The 17450-nt window shown below is 34.8% G+C and overlaps 1 protein-coding gene across 2 annotated transcripts in view; it reads left to right on the top strand.

Moving 5' to 3' along the window:
* Positions 1 to 17450, top strand: part of TMTC2 (transmembrane O-mannosyltransferase targeting cadherins 2) — a 532742-nt gene that overhangs the window by 408686 nt on the left and 106606 nt on the right. For both annotated transcript variants that reach the window (XM_031938906.1, XM_031938905.1), the window contains one exon: positions 17150 to 17264. In XM_031938906.1, coding sequence (XP_031794766.1) covers positions 17150 to 17264 — 115 coding nt within the window. The remainder of the gene's footprint in view (positions 1 to 17149; positions 17265 to 17450) is intronic.

The raw sequence follows: 17450 nt of genomic DNA, 5'->3' as shown, positions 1-17450 counted from the left end.
AATCACCATATAAATATGATGAGGAGGAGGAGGAAAAGAAGAAAATTTCTCTGAGGTAGTAGATATTACAGTGACGTTTCCAGAATGTCTCAAATGTGGTACTTTAACAGAGGTCTTCCTGACTTTGAGGTCAATTCTCTATTTTCTATACTATACTACCTCCCAGTTGCATGCCTCCACATGTCAAATATGTTTAAGTATTCCATTGTACTCTGCTATAATTCGTCTTTTGAAAACAAGGTTTTGATTCCTTCCTAAAGACTAATTTGGGCTGTATGGTCCTGGGCAAGTCACTTAACCTCAATTGCCTCCTAAAAATAGGGGTAGGAGGAGCAGCTCGGTGCTCCTACAGTCAGGAAGCCCTGAGTGCAAATGTGACGCCAAATTAGTAGTGTGACCCTGAGCAAGTTGCTTAACTCTGATTGCCTAAAAAAATAAAGAAAGAAAGAAAGAACAATTTGGCAAGTTGAAGATGTTCATATTATTAGCAAATAGATTTTTCCTTTTATTATCTCTCCTTGCTTATCAATACAATGGAATAGAATGGCTTTTAGTCATATTTTATGGTTCATGATGAAGTTGATAGCTAGCATTTAATATTTTGTGACTTAGAAAGCACTTTGAATATATTAGCTCCTTTGAGCCTCACAATAATGCTAGGTGGTAGGTTCTTTTTTAATTTTACAGATGAGAAAATTGAGGCAAATATTACTTAATCACCTTGCTCAGGGTGACACCACTGGTAAGTATCTGAGGCAGAATTTGAACTCAGTTCTTCCTTACTCCAAGTCCCATGATCTATCTCCCATGCTTCCTATCTGCCCAAAATAAAATTAGAACCCAGAAAAGTCATTCTCACTAATTCATGCTCTGAGTATACCATATACTCCTTATTCCAACAACTTAGTTCAGATGAAGATTTGGTATCTCATTCTGGGTAGGTGAAGGGCCCTGCTTATAAATGCACAGCTAGTATATGTCCTAGACAGAGCAATTGCACAGGTGTTCCTGACTCTGGTATGATGGACTGCCTCAGTAACGGAGGCAACAAAAGTAATTTGATGGCCATGTGTTCTTTTTATAGTGTTTTAGTACTCTGTGAGTCTCAACTTTTCTAACAATTTTGTATATAACAATTTTCAAAGCAAAGCATGTGCCCAAAGTAATGGGCTGACTTCATTTTTCTTGAACTTCTGCCATTTTAAATATTTTAAACATTTTAAAGTTAGATATTGCTGACCCAAGGATCTTCACAGTGCTACTGAAATGTGATAATCTCCCAAGATCCTTGAATGTGTCCAATTACAGTGTGTGCCCAAGTAATGCTATAAGCCCTTGATAGGAATCATTTTTATAAAGGAACACACCTTTTTTTCTTTCTTTTCCAGCAAGGAAATTTGTTGGCAATTCTGGGGGAGGGGGGAAAATATATATATATATATATATATATATATATATATATATATATATATATCCTTCTTTTTTCTTCTTTTCCCATCAGAACTTTAAAGTGAAATTCCAACCTTCTATTTTGCCTTGGTGTTCAACCAAGTATTCTAAATTACTTTTCTGACACAATATCTCAGGAATCTCAGAAGAAGAAAATTCTATTGTCTTTCCCTTCCCCCCCCCCTTTTTATTTTACTTGAAGGGACTGTTCTACTGCTTTTATGGTAATTTGAGTCTTATGCTAAGCACACATGAAATTTATGTAGAATGAATTGAGAGGGAGAAACTAGGTTACACAGTGGATAGTGCTGGACCTGGAGTCTGGAAGACTTATCTTCCCTAGTTCAAGCCTGTGCTCTTCCTATCTGTGTGATCTGGGCAAACTAAAAATTAATTGAATAAATTGAGAGTACTAATACATATAGTCTCTATCTCTCTCTCTTTCTCTGTCTCATATATTCACGCCACACACACACACATACACACACACACACACACACACACACACGTTTGTCCCAAAAGTCTTAGGGCAATTTTAAGTTTTAATGTCAGGTATGTATTTGTGTGTATGTGAATACATATGTGAGTACATGTGTATGTGTGTGTGTATATGTACATGTTGCCTCAAAGAATTTATTTTTATTTAATTTTCATTTACTTGTTATTTTCCCTTCAGGGATATACATACTTTTATATTACAACAATAATAGCTAACATTTGAATAGCACTTTAAGGTTTGCAAAGCCTTATATTATTATCTCACCTAATCCTCACAACCCTATGAGGTAGATGCTATTGTACCTATTTTGCAGATAGAGAAACTGAGGCTCAAAGAGATGTAATGACTTGCCCCCAGTCACAAAGCATCTGAGACACAAAACATCTACAACACAAGATTTCTTGACATCAAGTCGAGTACTTTATTATTATACCACTCAACTACCTCTCTTTTTTGAGTTCAGAGACTTTTTTTTTTGTGTCTGTGTACCCAGACCTAGCCCAGTACTTAGTAAATACTTTTTGAATTTCTTCCATGAATGAAAAAATGAACAATGACATAGCCCTTCTTTCAGGTAGCCTACAGTATATTAGAAGTATACCTTGAACACAGACAAATGTAATACAAGTTTTAATGTGAAAGGGAAGAAGGAAGCTCATATGTTCTTTTTGTCATGGATGTTCAAAAAGACAATAGACTACATTGAGAGAAGCAGATTATTAAAAAGACAGAAGATGATGGTTCTGCAATTCTCTGCTTTGATCAGACCACATCTGGTCAATAAATTAGTCAACAAGCTTTTTTTTTTTTTCCAAATTTATCACAGGCCATTAGAAAAATAGTCTTGGCAGAGACCTTTAGTAAATTTTTCTAATAATCCTGTTGAGATTTGGTCTTCCCTACCCAACACCTTCCACAAAATGTGTACTCTTTTTTTTTCATTCCATCCTGGAGAGAAAATAATTTGAATGTCTGTGGGAAGTTATTGGTAGCTTTGAAATACTTGCCTACAGTGTAGATTTCAAGTATCAAATCTTCAATGCAGATAATTCCATATTTATTAAGAGATTTTGCAATAAGGCATTGTCAGTCAGGACCAGTTTCTTGATCTTACCGTACCATATTTGTATGACTCCAAATGGGATCATATACAGACTTTGAAGATCTTTGAAGATTTAGCAAACAGTATTTTGTTCTGATTTTGTTCACAAAAGCTAACTTGGGTTCAGCAGGTACACAGTAGTTGCCAGCTTTTCATGTCATTGCAGCCAGCTGAATTTTGCTTCTGCATTTCTTCCAGTAAGCTTTAGCTTTTTTAAAGATAATTTTTCTCCATATTTTATGAAGCTCTTTTATAGCCATCTTCTTCAGGTATTTGGCCTTCAGTGTTGCAAAAAGGTTTTTGCTTTTTTAGAAGAGATTCTGGAATGGATGGTAATTTTTTTCCTTCTATATGCACCATAATTCCATCTGGAAAACAAACAAACAAACAAAAACAAGCATTTATAAAGGGCTTATTGGATGTCAGCCATGATAATAAGCACTGAGGATAAGAAAAAGATCACTAGGTGGCACAGTGGACAGAGTGCCAAACCTGAAGTCAGGAAGACTGCCTCAGTTTCATCATCTGTAAAATGTGCTGGAGAATGAATGGCAAACTTCTCCAGTATTTTTACCAAGAAAGTTCCAAATGGGATTGCAGAGAATCAGACACACCTATAAAATGACTAATCACCTATTGTGAGAAAAGCCACAAAATAAACCTCAAAATAGTATTTAAAATTGAATAACAAAAATACAAAGAAAGGTACTCAAGGAATTAATATTCTAATTGGGGAGGTAATATGCAAAGTAAGGAGGTAAGGAAAAAAGGAAGAGGAAGAAAGAAGGAAGCAAGAACAGGATAGGGATAGAAGGAAGGAAGAAAAAAAGAGGAAAGGAAGAAGAGGGAAGACTGCATTTGAACTCAATCCTAAATCCAGGCCCAGGACTCTATCCACTGTGCAAACTGGTTGCCTCTAAATAACAACTTGGAATCACAAATCTAGGGCTGAGAGGCAAGTCATCTAGTTTAACCCCTTCATTGTCCAGAGGAGAAAACTGAAGTCCTCAAATGTTCAATGACTTTCCCTGAGGTCACATAGGTAGTAACTGTCAGAAGCAGGATATTGAAGGATTTTTTACAGTCCTCTGACCCTAGAATCGTGGTTCTTTCAACAATAGCCTGCTGCTTACATAAAAAAAGAGAAATTGCAGTTCATGGAAACTAAGCATATAACCAATCTTATTAATCATGGGTTCGACAGTGTTTCAAGACAGGGAAGGAAATGAGAGTTTGTGATGGAACCTCTACATGTAAAATAAACCAGAGTGTCATGTTTTAAATGTATAATGAGACTGAAGATTGATCTAGACTGTTGATTTGAATGAATTTAACTCCATTCTTCACCAACTTGATGCTGTGAAATTTGATTGAAATTTCTAGCTCTCATCTGGTCAGCTGCCTCTTCAGGCATCGTCAATCTTATCACCCAATCTCAAAGTTGTAAGTTGGTGAATTATTGATAAGAGAACAGTTAGTGCCATTTTCCATATTTATGATATTTCTGACTCCTTAGATGCCATCCTACAAAAGCATATTTCTAGTGTATGCTTTATTGGGCTGTTACAAAATAAATAAAAAGGCTGCTGCTCTATACTGGAATAGCAATTGACTTTCCCTACTGATTCAAATTGTAAAACCTGCTAAACAACAAACAATAACTTAATCAATAAATAATGAGAGTAGACAACATTGCTAGAAAATAATGTTTTATTTTATTGAAATAACATCTCCTCACAATGGTCTGTTGATCTGGAGTGAGAAAGAAAGAATTATGGTATTATTTAAACATGGTATCATTAATTTAATGAAATCTTTCTTACAGTAGGATTATAAAGCTTGCTGTCTTTATATTCTTCTCCCACCCCCTCTCCAAATAACCATGGTAGAACCTAGAATACTCTTTGGTTTTTTTAATGCAGGAAAGATTTATTTCACATTTTTTATTTCTTTATTTTTAATACATATTGCTTTATGAATCATGTTGGGAGAGAAAAATCAGAGCAAAAGGAAAAAAACATGGAAGAAGAAAAGTAGAAAAAAGAAGTGAACCTTGCATGTGTTGATTTACATTCAATCTCTATAGAATTGTTTTTCTGGATACAGATGATATCTTTTATCCAAAGTCTATTGGGTACCAGTTGATCATCACACATTCTTGCTATTATTGTGTACAATGAATTCCTAGTTCTGCTTGTTTTGCTTATCAGTTTGTGTAAATCTGAAATGGACCAGAACTCTGTACTTGAAACAAGGATTCTTACAAGGTGCTAACTCAGTGGGATTGATAATACAGTGGTCATCTAGTTCAGCATGTAGTTCAGCATCTAGTTCAGTATGTATATTTAGTACTTAATATAGTTCTACAAGATTGACACCTATTCTACAAGATTCACACCTATGATAATATAATTATACTAGAATATCTAAGCTGGGACAAACCCAGCTATATCCATTCATTCCATCTCACACCACGCTGGTGACAGGCCTGTCCTCCTTCATTTTTCCACTGAGACCAAGGCCCATCTGAGCCCGAGACAGACTTGGAAAGGGCTTGGAGACAGACTTGGAGAAGACAGAATACAGAAGACTGGAGGCTGGAGCACAAGCTCTCGGACTGAGACAGACTTCAAGACAGAGACCGTGGTAGTCCCACAGAAACTAAGACACATTCCGGAGGCCCTCAAGAAAGCTCTCCCAGGCCCCAGGCAAGGAAACTAGACTTTGAAGGAGAAAATAAAGATTTTTGGACTTAAATACCTGGCTATTCTCATGGTGATTATTCTGCTGAAACAAAGGCTGGTCCAGAGACCTCCAGAAAACCAACCAGAATACTACATAAATATTTCCAGGCCTTTCTAAAATCAGTTTGTTAATCATTTTTATACAACAATAATATCCCATTACCTTCACATACCACAACTTGTTCAGCCATTCCCCAATTCACGGGTATCTACTCATTTTCCAATTTTTTGTTTACACAAAAAGGTCTTCCCCATGATGTTCCTTTTCCATCCTTTATAATTTCCTTGGGATACAGACCCAATAATGGCACTGCTAGGTCAAGGTTATGCACAATTTGATGGCCCATAATTCCAAATTACTCTCCATAATGGTTGAATCCTTTCACAACTCCACCAACAATGCATTAGTGTCCCAGTTTTCTCCTCCAACATTTATCTTTCTCTTTTCCTGTCATCTTAGCCAATCTGATGGGTGTGAGTTGGTAACTTAGAGTTTCAGTTTGCATTTCTCTAATCAATAGTCATTTAGAGCCTTTCTTCATATAACTATAGATGGCTTTAATTTCATCATCTGAAAATTATCTGTTCATATCCTTTGACCATTTATCAATTGGGGAATAACTTGTATTCTGATAAACTTGACACAGTTTTTATATAGTTTATCATAAATATTGGCTGAAATAATTTTCCCTAGCTTTGTACTTCCTTTTAATCTTGTTTCTGCCTTTTTTTTTTTTTGTATGTGCAAAAATTCATTAATGTAATTAAAGTTGTCCATTTTGCCTTTTATAATGTTCTCTAGTTTTTCTTTGGTTATAAATTCCTCCCTTCTCCAAAGATCTGATAAGTAAATTATCCCTTGCTTTCCTAATTTGCTTATGGTTTCACTCTTTGTGACCAAATCATGTAACCATTTTGACCTTATTTTGGTATTGGGTGTGAGATATAGGTCTATGCCAAGTTTCTGACATTATTTTCATGGTTTCCCAGAAATTTTCGTCAAATACTGAGTTCTTATACCAGAAGTTGGAGTTTGGCAGTTTATCAAATACTAGGTTACTATAGGTCTTGATTATTGTGTCATGTGTATCTACTCTATTCCACTGATCCATCATTTTGTTTCTTAGCCAGTATCAAGTGATTTTGATGATGGCTTCTTTATATTAGGTTTATATCTGGAACTGCTAGACTACCATCATTTATATTATGTTTTCATTAATTCCCTTGATATTCTTGATCTTTTTTGATGAACTTTGCAATTATTTTTTTTTTTTTTAGTTCTATAAAATAATTTTTTGGTAGTTTGATTGGTATGGCACTGAACAAGTAAACCAATTTAGGCAGAATTGCCATTTTTTATTATGTTATCTTAACCTACAACTGATGTTTTTCCAATTGTTTAGATCTGACTTTATTTGTGTGAAAAGCGTTTTGTAATTGTGTTCATCTACTGTGTTTGTCTTGGCAGGTAGGTATCCAAATATTTTATTTTGTCTACAGTTATTTTAAATAGAATTTCTTTTTTTTTTCTCTTGATGCAGGGCTTTGTCAGTAATATATAGAAATGCTGATGGTTTGTGTGGGTTTATTTTATATCCTGCAACTTTGCTAAACCTGTGAATTATTCCCCAATAAGTTTTGGGATGATTTTCTAGGATCCTATAAGTGTATGATCATATCATCTGCAAAGAGTAATAGTTTTATTTTCTCATTACCTATTCTAATTCTTTTAATTTCTTTTGTCTTTTCTTATTGATAAAGCCAACATTTTTAGTACAATGTTGAATAATAGTGGTGATAATGGGGATCTTTGTTTCACCCCTGATTTTATTGGGAATGCATACAGCTTCTCTCTATTACAAATAGTGTTTGCTATTGGTTTTAGATAGATACTGCTTATTATTTTAAGGAAAGCTACCTTTATGCCAATGCTCTCTAGTTTTTAATAGGAATAGGTGCTGTATTTTATCAAAAGCTTTTTTTTCTGTATCTGTTGAGATTATCATATGATATCTGTCAGTTTTGTTGTTGATATGATAGATTATGGCAGTAGTTTTCCTGATAGTAAACCAGCCCTGCATTCCTGATATAAATCCCAATTGTGTATTATCCTGCTGATAAGTTGCTGTAATCTCTTTGCTAATATTTTATTTAAAATGTTTGTATCCATATTCTTTAGGGAAATTGGTCTATAATTTTTTTCTCTGTTTTGGCTCTTCCTGGATTAGGTATCAGTACTGTATTTGTGTCATAGAAGGAATTTGGCAGGAATCCTTCTTTACCTATTTTTCCAAATAGTTTAGATAATATTGGAATTAATTATTCTTTAAATGGGTAAAATTCACTTGTGAATTCATCTGGACCTGGAGTTATTAGGGAGTACATTGTTTGTTCAGTTTCTTTTTTCTAAAATGGGACTATTTAAGTAGTTTATTTCCTCTTCCGTTATCTGGGTAATCTATATTTTTGCATTTACAAAAATATGTTTGTAATTGTAATTGTAAAAATTTATATTCATCCATTTCTCTAGAGGGCCGCAGACAGTGGGCGAACTCTGGGTGAAATATATGACCCTTCAGTCTAGAGGAAACCTACTAACAATATCTGGTTTGTCTCCCCAGATTCCCACATCAGTGTATGAATGAACACTGTTTTATAAGCATTTGCAGGCTGTGAAATGGCCAAGCCTACTGTGCCTGGAGGCAAAGTATCCATGGGCCAGACAGGGACAGATTTCATCTCTCCAGGAGATATCTCAGGAGTCCCAGCTACATGCAACTCTATTCTCCCAATTGTAATCCCTTTCTTCCATCAGATTACTTCTACACAAATGGATGCATATAAATTTTTACAATTACAATTACAAATACAGTTTTGTAAATACAAAAACCAGATATTGTTAGCAGATTTCCTCTGGACTGAAAGGTCTTATATCTCACCCAGAGTTCCCCCACTATCTGCGGCCCTCTACTCATTTCAATTAAATTGTCAGGTTTGGGCATTTGGGCAAAATAGCTCCTAATTATTGCTTTAATTTCTTATTGGTGGCAAGTTCATTTCATTTTTGATGCCGATAATTTGATTTTTTATCTTTCCTTTTTCTAATCAAATTTACCAAAGGTTTATCTATTGTTGATGTTTTCATAAAATCAATTCTTAGTTTTATTAATTAGTTTAATAGTTTTCTTAGTTTTAATTTTGTTAATTTCTCCTTTGAGTTTCAGAATGGCTAATTTGGCATTTAATTGGATGTTAATAATTTATTCTTTTCTAGCTTTTTTAGTTGCATGTCCAATTCATTGATGTCCTCTTTCTCTATTTTATTCATGTAGCTATTTAGAGATATAAAATTTCTCTTGAGAACTGCTTTGGCTGCATCCCATAGGTTTGGGTATGTTGTTTCATTATTTTTATTCTCTTGGATGAAATTATGGATTGTTTCTGTGATTTGTTGTTTGACCCACAAATTATTTAAAATTGGGTTATTTAATTCCCAATTGCTTTTTTAGTCTATTTTCTCCTGGCCCTTTACTGAATATAATTTTTATTGCATTGTGGTCTGAAAAGGAAACATTTACTGTGTCTGCCTTTCTGCTTTTGATTGTGAGTTTTTGGTGTCCTGATGCATGGTCAATTTTTGTGTAGGAGTCATGTATTACTGAGAAAAAGATGTATTCCTTTCTGTCCCTATTCACTTTTCTCCACAGGTCTATTATATCTAGGTTTTCTAGGATTCTATAACCTCCCTAGTTTCTTTCTTGTTTATTTTGTGATTAGATTTGTCTGATTCTGAGAGGGGAAGGTTGAGGTTCCCCACTAAAATAGTCAAGCTTTGACTTAATATCTTCTTTAGGTATTTGTAGGCCCTACCACTTGGTGCATATACGTTTAGTATCATTACTACTTCATCTTTTATAGTTCCCTTTATCAAAATGTGCTTTCCTTCCTTATCTCTTTTAAGTAGATCTATTTTTACTTATTCCCTCTTTGAGCTAAAACTGATGAGACCAAGGTTCAGACAACCCTGTCTTCTTTCCCATAATATCTTTTTCTCTGATATCATTGTATTCAATTACAACCATACCTTTCATTCATGTGATGTCCCCCAATATCTGCCCCAATAACAGATTCTCAAGAGTTATAGATATCTTTTTTCCTATCTAGGAATGCAAACAGTTTGACCTTTAAATAATATATATTTTTCCCTGTTTACCTTTCTATGCTTCTCTTGAGTCCTGTGTTTGAAGATTAAATTTTCTATTTAGTTCTGGTGTTTTCAATAGAAATGATTGGAAGTCTCTTACTTCATTGAAGATCCATCACCTCCCCTGAAATATGATGCTCAATCTTACTAGGTAATTAATTTTTGTCCTAACCCCAGCTTTTTTGCCTTCCAGAATATGGTATTTCAGGCCCTCAGATCCTTTATTGTAGCTTGATACTTGAATTTATTTTATCTGATGGCTTGCAGTATTTTTTCATTAAGATTCTAGTTCTGGAGTTTTGCATCATTGTTTCTTGGGATTTTCCTTGTAGGATCTCTTTCCAAAGGTGATTGGTGGATTCTTTCAATGACTATTTCTCTCTCTGTTCTAGAATACCGGGGCAGTTTTCTTTGATGATCTCTTGAAAATTGCCATCTAGACTCATTATTATTATTATTATTATTTTTGATCGTAGCCTTCAGGTAGACCAGTAATTTTAAAATTGTCTCTTCTGGATCTGTTTTCCAGATCAGCTGTTTTTCCATTTTATATTTTTTTCCATTTTTTCATTCTTTTTTAGTATGCTAATTCTTTCTGTCTCATAGAGTTATTAGCTTCCATTTGCCCCATTCTAGTTTTTAATGTGTGATTTTCTTCAATTATCTTTTTCCATTTGATTAATTTTACTTCTGAAGATGTTTTCTTTAGTGGATTTTTTTTTTTTTTTTTTTTTTTTGCATTTAGCCAGTTGTATTTTTTTAAAGAATTGCCTTCCTTTTCCAAGCTGTTGACTCTTTCTTGCATATCTCTCTTTTCTCATTATTATTATTATTATTCTACCTCTCTTATTTGCCTTTTAAAGTTTTTGTTTGTTTGTTTGTTTGTTTGTTTTTTATGAGTACTTCCAAGAACTCTCTTTGGGCTTGAGAACAATTCACATTGCTCTTTGAAATTTTCTTTTTGATATTTTGTCCTCATCTGAATTGGTGTTTTGGTGTTCCCTGTCACCATATTAGCTTTCTATGGTTAAGGTTCTTCTGGTTTTTTATTCATTTTCTTTCCTTTTCTTTTGGTATTTCTCTCTTTTTTTTTTTGTCTGCCTTTTATGGGCAAGCTCTGCTCCTGAGGTAATGAGGGTACTGTCCCAAGCTTCCTGTGTAGCTCTGAGTCTTGGTTTTGAGCACAGGGGTCTCTTGAGTTTGCAGGAGGTAACTTCATCTTCTTTTTCCAGCAAACAGCCTGGTTTCCCAGATTTTGCCTTCTGAGCTGGGAATGGAGGCCGGCCCCACTGGTCTGCTCCTCCACTTATCCAGGACTGAGCATCTCAGTTGCTGATCTGCTGTGATTAAGACTCTCTCACTGACTTTCCCACTCTACTGAGCTGGGCTGAACACCATTTTCACCCTAGTGAGACTGATCTTTCTTGAAGTTTTTCCAATCTCTCTTGAGTTGGGAAGTGGTTTCATTCTGTCAAACTCTGTTCAGAGACTTGTTTCATTTGGTATTCAAGAGAAACTGGAGGAGTTGAGTAGCCTTCTGGGCTGGCATCTTGGGTCTTGAACCTGGAATATCCGTGATTAAATTGGACATGAAAGTCATAGCATCATAGATTTGAAGCTGCAAGGGACCTTAGAGATCACTTTATCCAACTCTCTCATTTGAGAGAATGAGGAAATTTACAAGGCTGTAATTTATCCAACCTGATAAAAGCAGCAACAGTAGAAGTAGTAGTGATTACTTTTAGATGTGATAAGATTTACAAAGCTCTTTAAAAATGCTTTATCATTTTCACAATTTTGGGTGGTAGGTGTATTAGTATCCTATTTTATAAATAAGGAAACTGAAGCAGACTGAGGTTAAGTAACTTGCCAGAGGTGCTTATCTAATGAATGTTAGAGGATGATTTGAATTCATATCTCTTAGACTCCAATTTCCAGATTCCATCCACTGTACTACCTAATAAGCAGAGAGTCCAGGGTTTTAACAAAGGTGTCTTGATCCCAAATACAGTGTTCTTACTTTGCCAAGCTTTCCTTTCTTGACTTTATAGCTAATATGTATATCTATATGTGTATAGATAGATAGATAGATAGATAGACAGACAGACAGATAGATAGATGATATGTCATGAAAAATGATGTAATGGACAGGGATACTTTACAGAACACAATTTGGAGTCAAAGAAACAGCTCAAACTCTCCTTTAAGCATGACATAGCTGTATGATTATGGGCAAGTAACTTATAGCTTGTTTTCCTTGCTTATAAAAATGAAAGTTTAGGATAGCTGTTCTTTGACTTCTGGAGCCATCCAGCTCCTACTAAAGATAATCAACTGAAATATGGGGCAGTTCGGAAGCACAATGTCTACAGTGCTAAACCTGGAGTTCAGAAGATCTGAGTTCAAATATAGCCTCGACAGCCCTTTTTGTAGTGGCTAAAAACTGGAAACTGAATGGATGTCCATCAGTTGGAGAATGGCTGAATAAATTGTGGTATATGAATATTATGGAATATTACTGTTCTGTAAGAAATGACCAACAGGATGATTTCAGAAAGGCCTGGAGAGACTTACATGAACTGATGCTGAGTGAAATGAGCAGGACCAGGAGATCATTATATACTTCAACAACAATACTATATGATGACCAGTTCTGTTGGACCAGGCCATCCTCAGCAACGAGATCAACCAAATCATTTCCAATGGAGCAGTAATGAACTGAACCAGCTATGCCCAGAAAAAGATCTCTGGGAGATGACTAAAAACCATTACATTGAATTCCCAATCCCTATATTTATGCACACCTGCATTTTTGATTTCCTTCACAAGCTAATTGTACAATATTTCAGAGTCTGATTCTTTTTGTACAGCAAAATAACGTTTTGATCATGTATACTTATTGTGTATCTAATTTATATTTTAATATATTTAACATCTACTGGTCATCCTGCCATCTAGGGGAGGGGGTGGGGGTGGGGTAAGAGGTGAAAAATTGGAACAAGAGGTTTGGCAATTGTTAATGCTGTAAAGTTACCCATGCATATATCCTGTAAATAAAAGGCTATTAAATAAAAAAAAACAAGAGAAAAATAAAGCAAAAATGGGTTGTTTCAATCTGCAAAAACAAAACAAACAAACAAACAAACAAAAAACAAATATAGCCTCAAATACTTACTAGCTGTGTGACCCTGGGCAAATCACTCAATCCTGTTTGCTTCAGTTTCCTCATTTGTAAAATGAGCTAAACAAGATGGCAAATCACCTCAATGTCTTTGCCAAGAAATCCCCAAATGGCATCATGAAGTATTGGACACAACTAAAATGACTGAACTAATCCAAAAAACACTGAAATACAACATAGCAGAGTTGTTTTAGCTTGATCTCCTTGAAGTTAATGAGATTAAGGAAAACTTTTTAAAATTGATAAATAAATTAAATTTGCCTTTTGCTTATTTTTATTTGTATTCTGAAATTCCAACAACATAACCATGTGGCTGGTCCATGAAGTATGCAATTTTTCTGTGTCCTCCTCCCTGCCCCCAGTCATTTCCAAGTTCTTTCTTTGCAATCATTGTCCTGTGTATGAGGTTTTCTCTAAAATACCGAATGTAAAGATTGCTGAAGATATAGCCTCAGGGTCCCTGTATTTTGGGTGTCCCTTAGTTGACATCTAAAAAAGAAAATGTTATAGCCTAATTTGAGAAAGTCCTGGTTTATCTTTATCCCTTCTTCCCCACTCTGCTACTAATTAAAGTTTAACAATATTCGGAATGGATGTAGTTTTGTGATCAATCTTTTAAATAGAGACTTTCACCCTCCCTTTTCTCATTTTAAAAATTCAACAAATAACATGATGGGTAAGAAGACAAATTTTAGTGAGTCATTTTCTTTGCAGAAAGAGCCATTGGTAATTGGGTCTCTGTAGTAATAAAGGCTTGACTGTAAAAATATATACACAAGAAAAACTTTCCCCAACTTTTAAAGATACCAGTATGTCATTACAATCACCATTTTTTGATATGGTTAAAAAATCATTCAATAATAAAAGCAAGGCAACTGTCATCAGGGAAAAATGACTATTAAAGCAATATATAAGCAGTCCAGCAGTCATGAACACAGCACTTAGTATTTTAAGCAGTGAATTGAGTTTGTAAGTGATTGGAATATGAATGGTGAATAATGCTTGAAATTGATATTCTTTCTGTTAGTTCCACTATGATGAATAGAAACAAGCGCTTCATGGGGGTTTATGTTTGATCTGGTTTCTTTGTTTATTTATTAATACCCCAATTATAATTTTTTTTTTAAATCATGTAGTTGAATACAGAATTCCAATTAAATCTAATGACAAAGTCCAGGAAAATTAAACTAATCTCAAAGTAAGTGAATAAAATATATCTATTTATATATAGAATTCCAATTAAATCTAATGACAAAGTCCAGGAAAATTAAACTAATCTCAAAGTAAGTGAATAAAATATATCTATTTATTATAGTTTTTTAGAATCTTAGATTTAGAGCTCAAAGGGACATTATACAATATTTGATTCAGCTCACAGTTCCATTTAACAAATTAGGAAACTGAGGCACTGATTAAATGACATGTCTAGGATATTCAGTTGTGTGTAAGAGTAGAGGTCTGGAAATGACAGAACCACAGAGCTCGTCTTGTCTAAGCCCTTTAGTTTACAAATGGGAAAAGTGAGGCACAGAAAGTTTAAGTGACTTACTTAAAGTTATATCATATGTATTATGCAGAATGATTTGAAACCAGATTTCTTAAACCTAGAACTATTGAAGTTTCTTTCTTTGGTACACTGTATCCCTGATAGTATCTGAGTTGGAATTGGAACTCAAAAGTCCAAATCTAATGTTCTTTCTCCCTTAATATATTGCTTATCAAACTTACAGCACTCAGTATTTCTCAATTATCAGCCTTTCAAGCACCCACCAACCTCACCTTACTGTGTTCAAGATCTAATGAGATCTAGCATTTTTGGAGTGCCCTAACCTAGTTTGAGTTATCTTTTTCAACCCACTTTCCTCCAATATTTTATTATTTGTATTCTCTACTCTTAGCACAGTGTCTGCAGGGTACATAATCTGAATAGGGATAGAGACTGGACCTGAGATTTCTTTAGCCTAGGAAACTCTAGGATGAGAAACTCCCATGCAAGTCAGCATTCTGAAACTTAGTGTCTTAGAGAGTTACCTAGATTGGTAGTGTTGAAACACTGGCTGTCCAAACCAGATTAAAATGAAATTGAGACATATTTAACAAAATAAAAAAGATATATCAGAAAGGAGATGGTATGAATATGTGGTTTTCCAAATCAGTATACATCCAGAAGAAATCTTTATGTACAATTTATGACCCCATTTCTATTTGAATTCAACACCATTGGTCTAGAGTATTGAGAAATAAGTAACTTGTTAGGAAATATTAGAAATGTAACTTGAACCATGATCTTTGTGATCTGAAGGCCAGCTCTTTGGATCCACTATAGCACAAGACCTCTCAGTTAATTGGTCAGAAAACAAGCATTTTTATGACACATGATAGGCACTTAATAAATATTTGTCAGTCAATTGATCTCTGCTTTGTATTCAATCACTTGCATGAATCAATAGCAGTTTTCTGAAATTATTTATGATAAGGATCAATAGTAAAGGTAGTTAATACCATTTATATTTGTAATACATTTAAGAATATATGTTTGATTTATTTTTATGGATTGCCTTGCCTTGCCTTGGGAGAACAATTAGGTGTTAATAATTTTTAAAAAAGAAATGTAGAATGATAAATATATGTCTGTATTTATTATGAATGTAAAAGCCAATTAATTTTGGTTACATCATCAATGTGTTTAGGTAGTTTACAGTCTGCCAATACTATGTTATAAAGATTAAGAAAGCCACTTTATAGAAAGATAGATTGGTTTTGATACTTATATTAGCAGTGGCGTTTTTGATCAGTCTTTCCATCATGTCTGATTCTTTGTGACTTCCAAAACCATAGCATGCTAATACGCTCCAATGAAATTTTCTTGACAAAGATACTAAGGTGATTTGCTGTTTTCTTTTCTGGTGGATTAAGAGGTTAAGTGACTTGCCCAGAGTCACACAGCCAATGACTACCTGAGGCTGGATTTGAGCTCAGTTCTTTTTTGATTCCAAACCCAACACTCTATCTACTTAGTCATCTAGCTGCATGCTAACAGAGATTACGTGACTTGTTCAGATTAGACACAGCAATAGCGATTTTATGATGATCAATTCTGACTGACATGGCTCTTTTTAACAGGTAGATGAGTCAGGCCAGTTCCAATGGTCTTATGATGTGGAGAGAGTTATCTGCACCTAGAGAAAGGACTGTGGGAATGGAGTGTGAATGACAACATAGTATTTTCACCTTTTTTGGTTGTTGTTTGCTTGCATTTTGTTTTCTTTCTCATTTTTTTCCTTTTTTATCCTTTTTGATTTTTCTTGTGTAGCATGATAATTGTGGTAATATGTATAGAAAAATTGCACGTTTAACATATATTGAATTACTTGTCATCTAGGGGAAGGGGTAAAGGGAAAGGAGAGAAAAAATTTGAAACACAAGGCTTTGCAAAGGTAAATGTTGAAAATTATCAGTGTATATGTTTGGGGGAAAATGCTTTAAATAAAAAAAGTGACTTGTTTAGGATCACACAATTAGTAGGTGTCTGAATTCAGATTTGAATTCAGGTCTTCTCTAACTCCAGGCTCATAACTCTATCTACCCTCTTGTCCAGGATCACACATCTAGTAAGTATCTAAGGCTGGTTTAATTCAACTCTTTCCTGATTCCAGACCCATCACTCTAGCTACTGAATCAAACTAGCTGCCTCCTACACAGAGATTGAATAATAAATATGTCCAGGGTTTCAGAGCTATTATCTCAGGTCAAATTTGAATTCAGGTTCTTCCTGACTCCAGCAAGTATACTACTGTTCTGAATTTGGTTCTTTGTTTGTAGCTCACCATTGTTTCTCTCTCTCTCTCTCTCTCTCTCTCTCTCTCTCTCTCTCTCGCTCTCTCGCTCTCTCGCTCTCTCTCTCTCTCTCTCTCTCGCTCTCTCTCTTTCTCTCGCTCTCGCGCTCTCTCTCTCTTTTTCTCTTTCATAGGCCAGTTTCTTCTAGAAGAATCTCGGGTGATGGAGGCAGCTGAGATGGCCCAGAAAGCAGCTGAGCTGGACAGCAATGAATTTGATGTTGTCTTTAATGCAGCCCACATGCTCAGGTGAGTCTCCCAAGGCTTCTCCTTTAGTTACCACCCTTTGATGCCTGAAGACTTGGCTTTGAGAGAGCTGTTTCTTGGCCAGTTCTATTGATCATTCCCCCATTATTATGCATGTTTTGCTTATTTGATTTATAATGAAAGTTTTTTTTTTTAAAGATTCACAACCCAGGCTATAAGTTTATTTAT

Source organism: Sarcophilus harrisii, chromosome 5 (assembly GCF_902635505.1).
Source record: "Sarcophilus harrisii chromosome 5, mSarHar1.11, whole genome shotgun sequence".
NCBI lineage: Eukaryota > Metazoa > Chordata > Mammalia > Dasyuromorphia > Dasyuridae > Sarcophilus > Sarcophilus harrisii.
The sequence above is the reverse complement of the archived record's forward strand: the minus strand, read 5'-3'. Positions and strand labels throughout refer to the sequence as shown.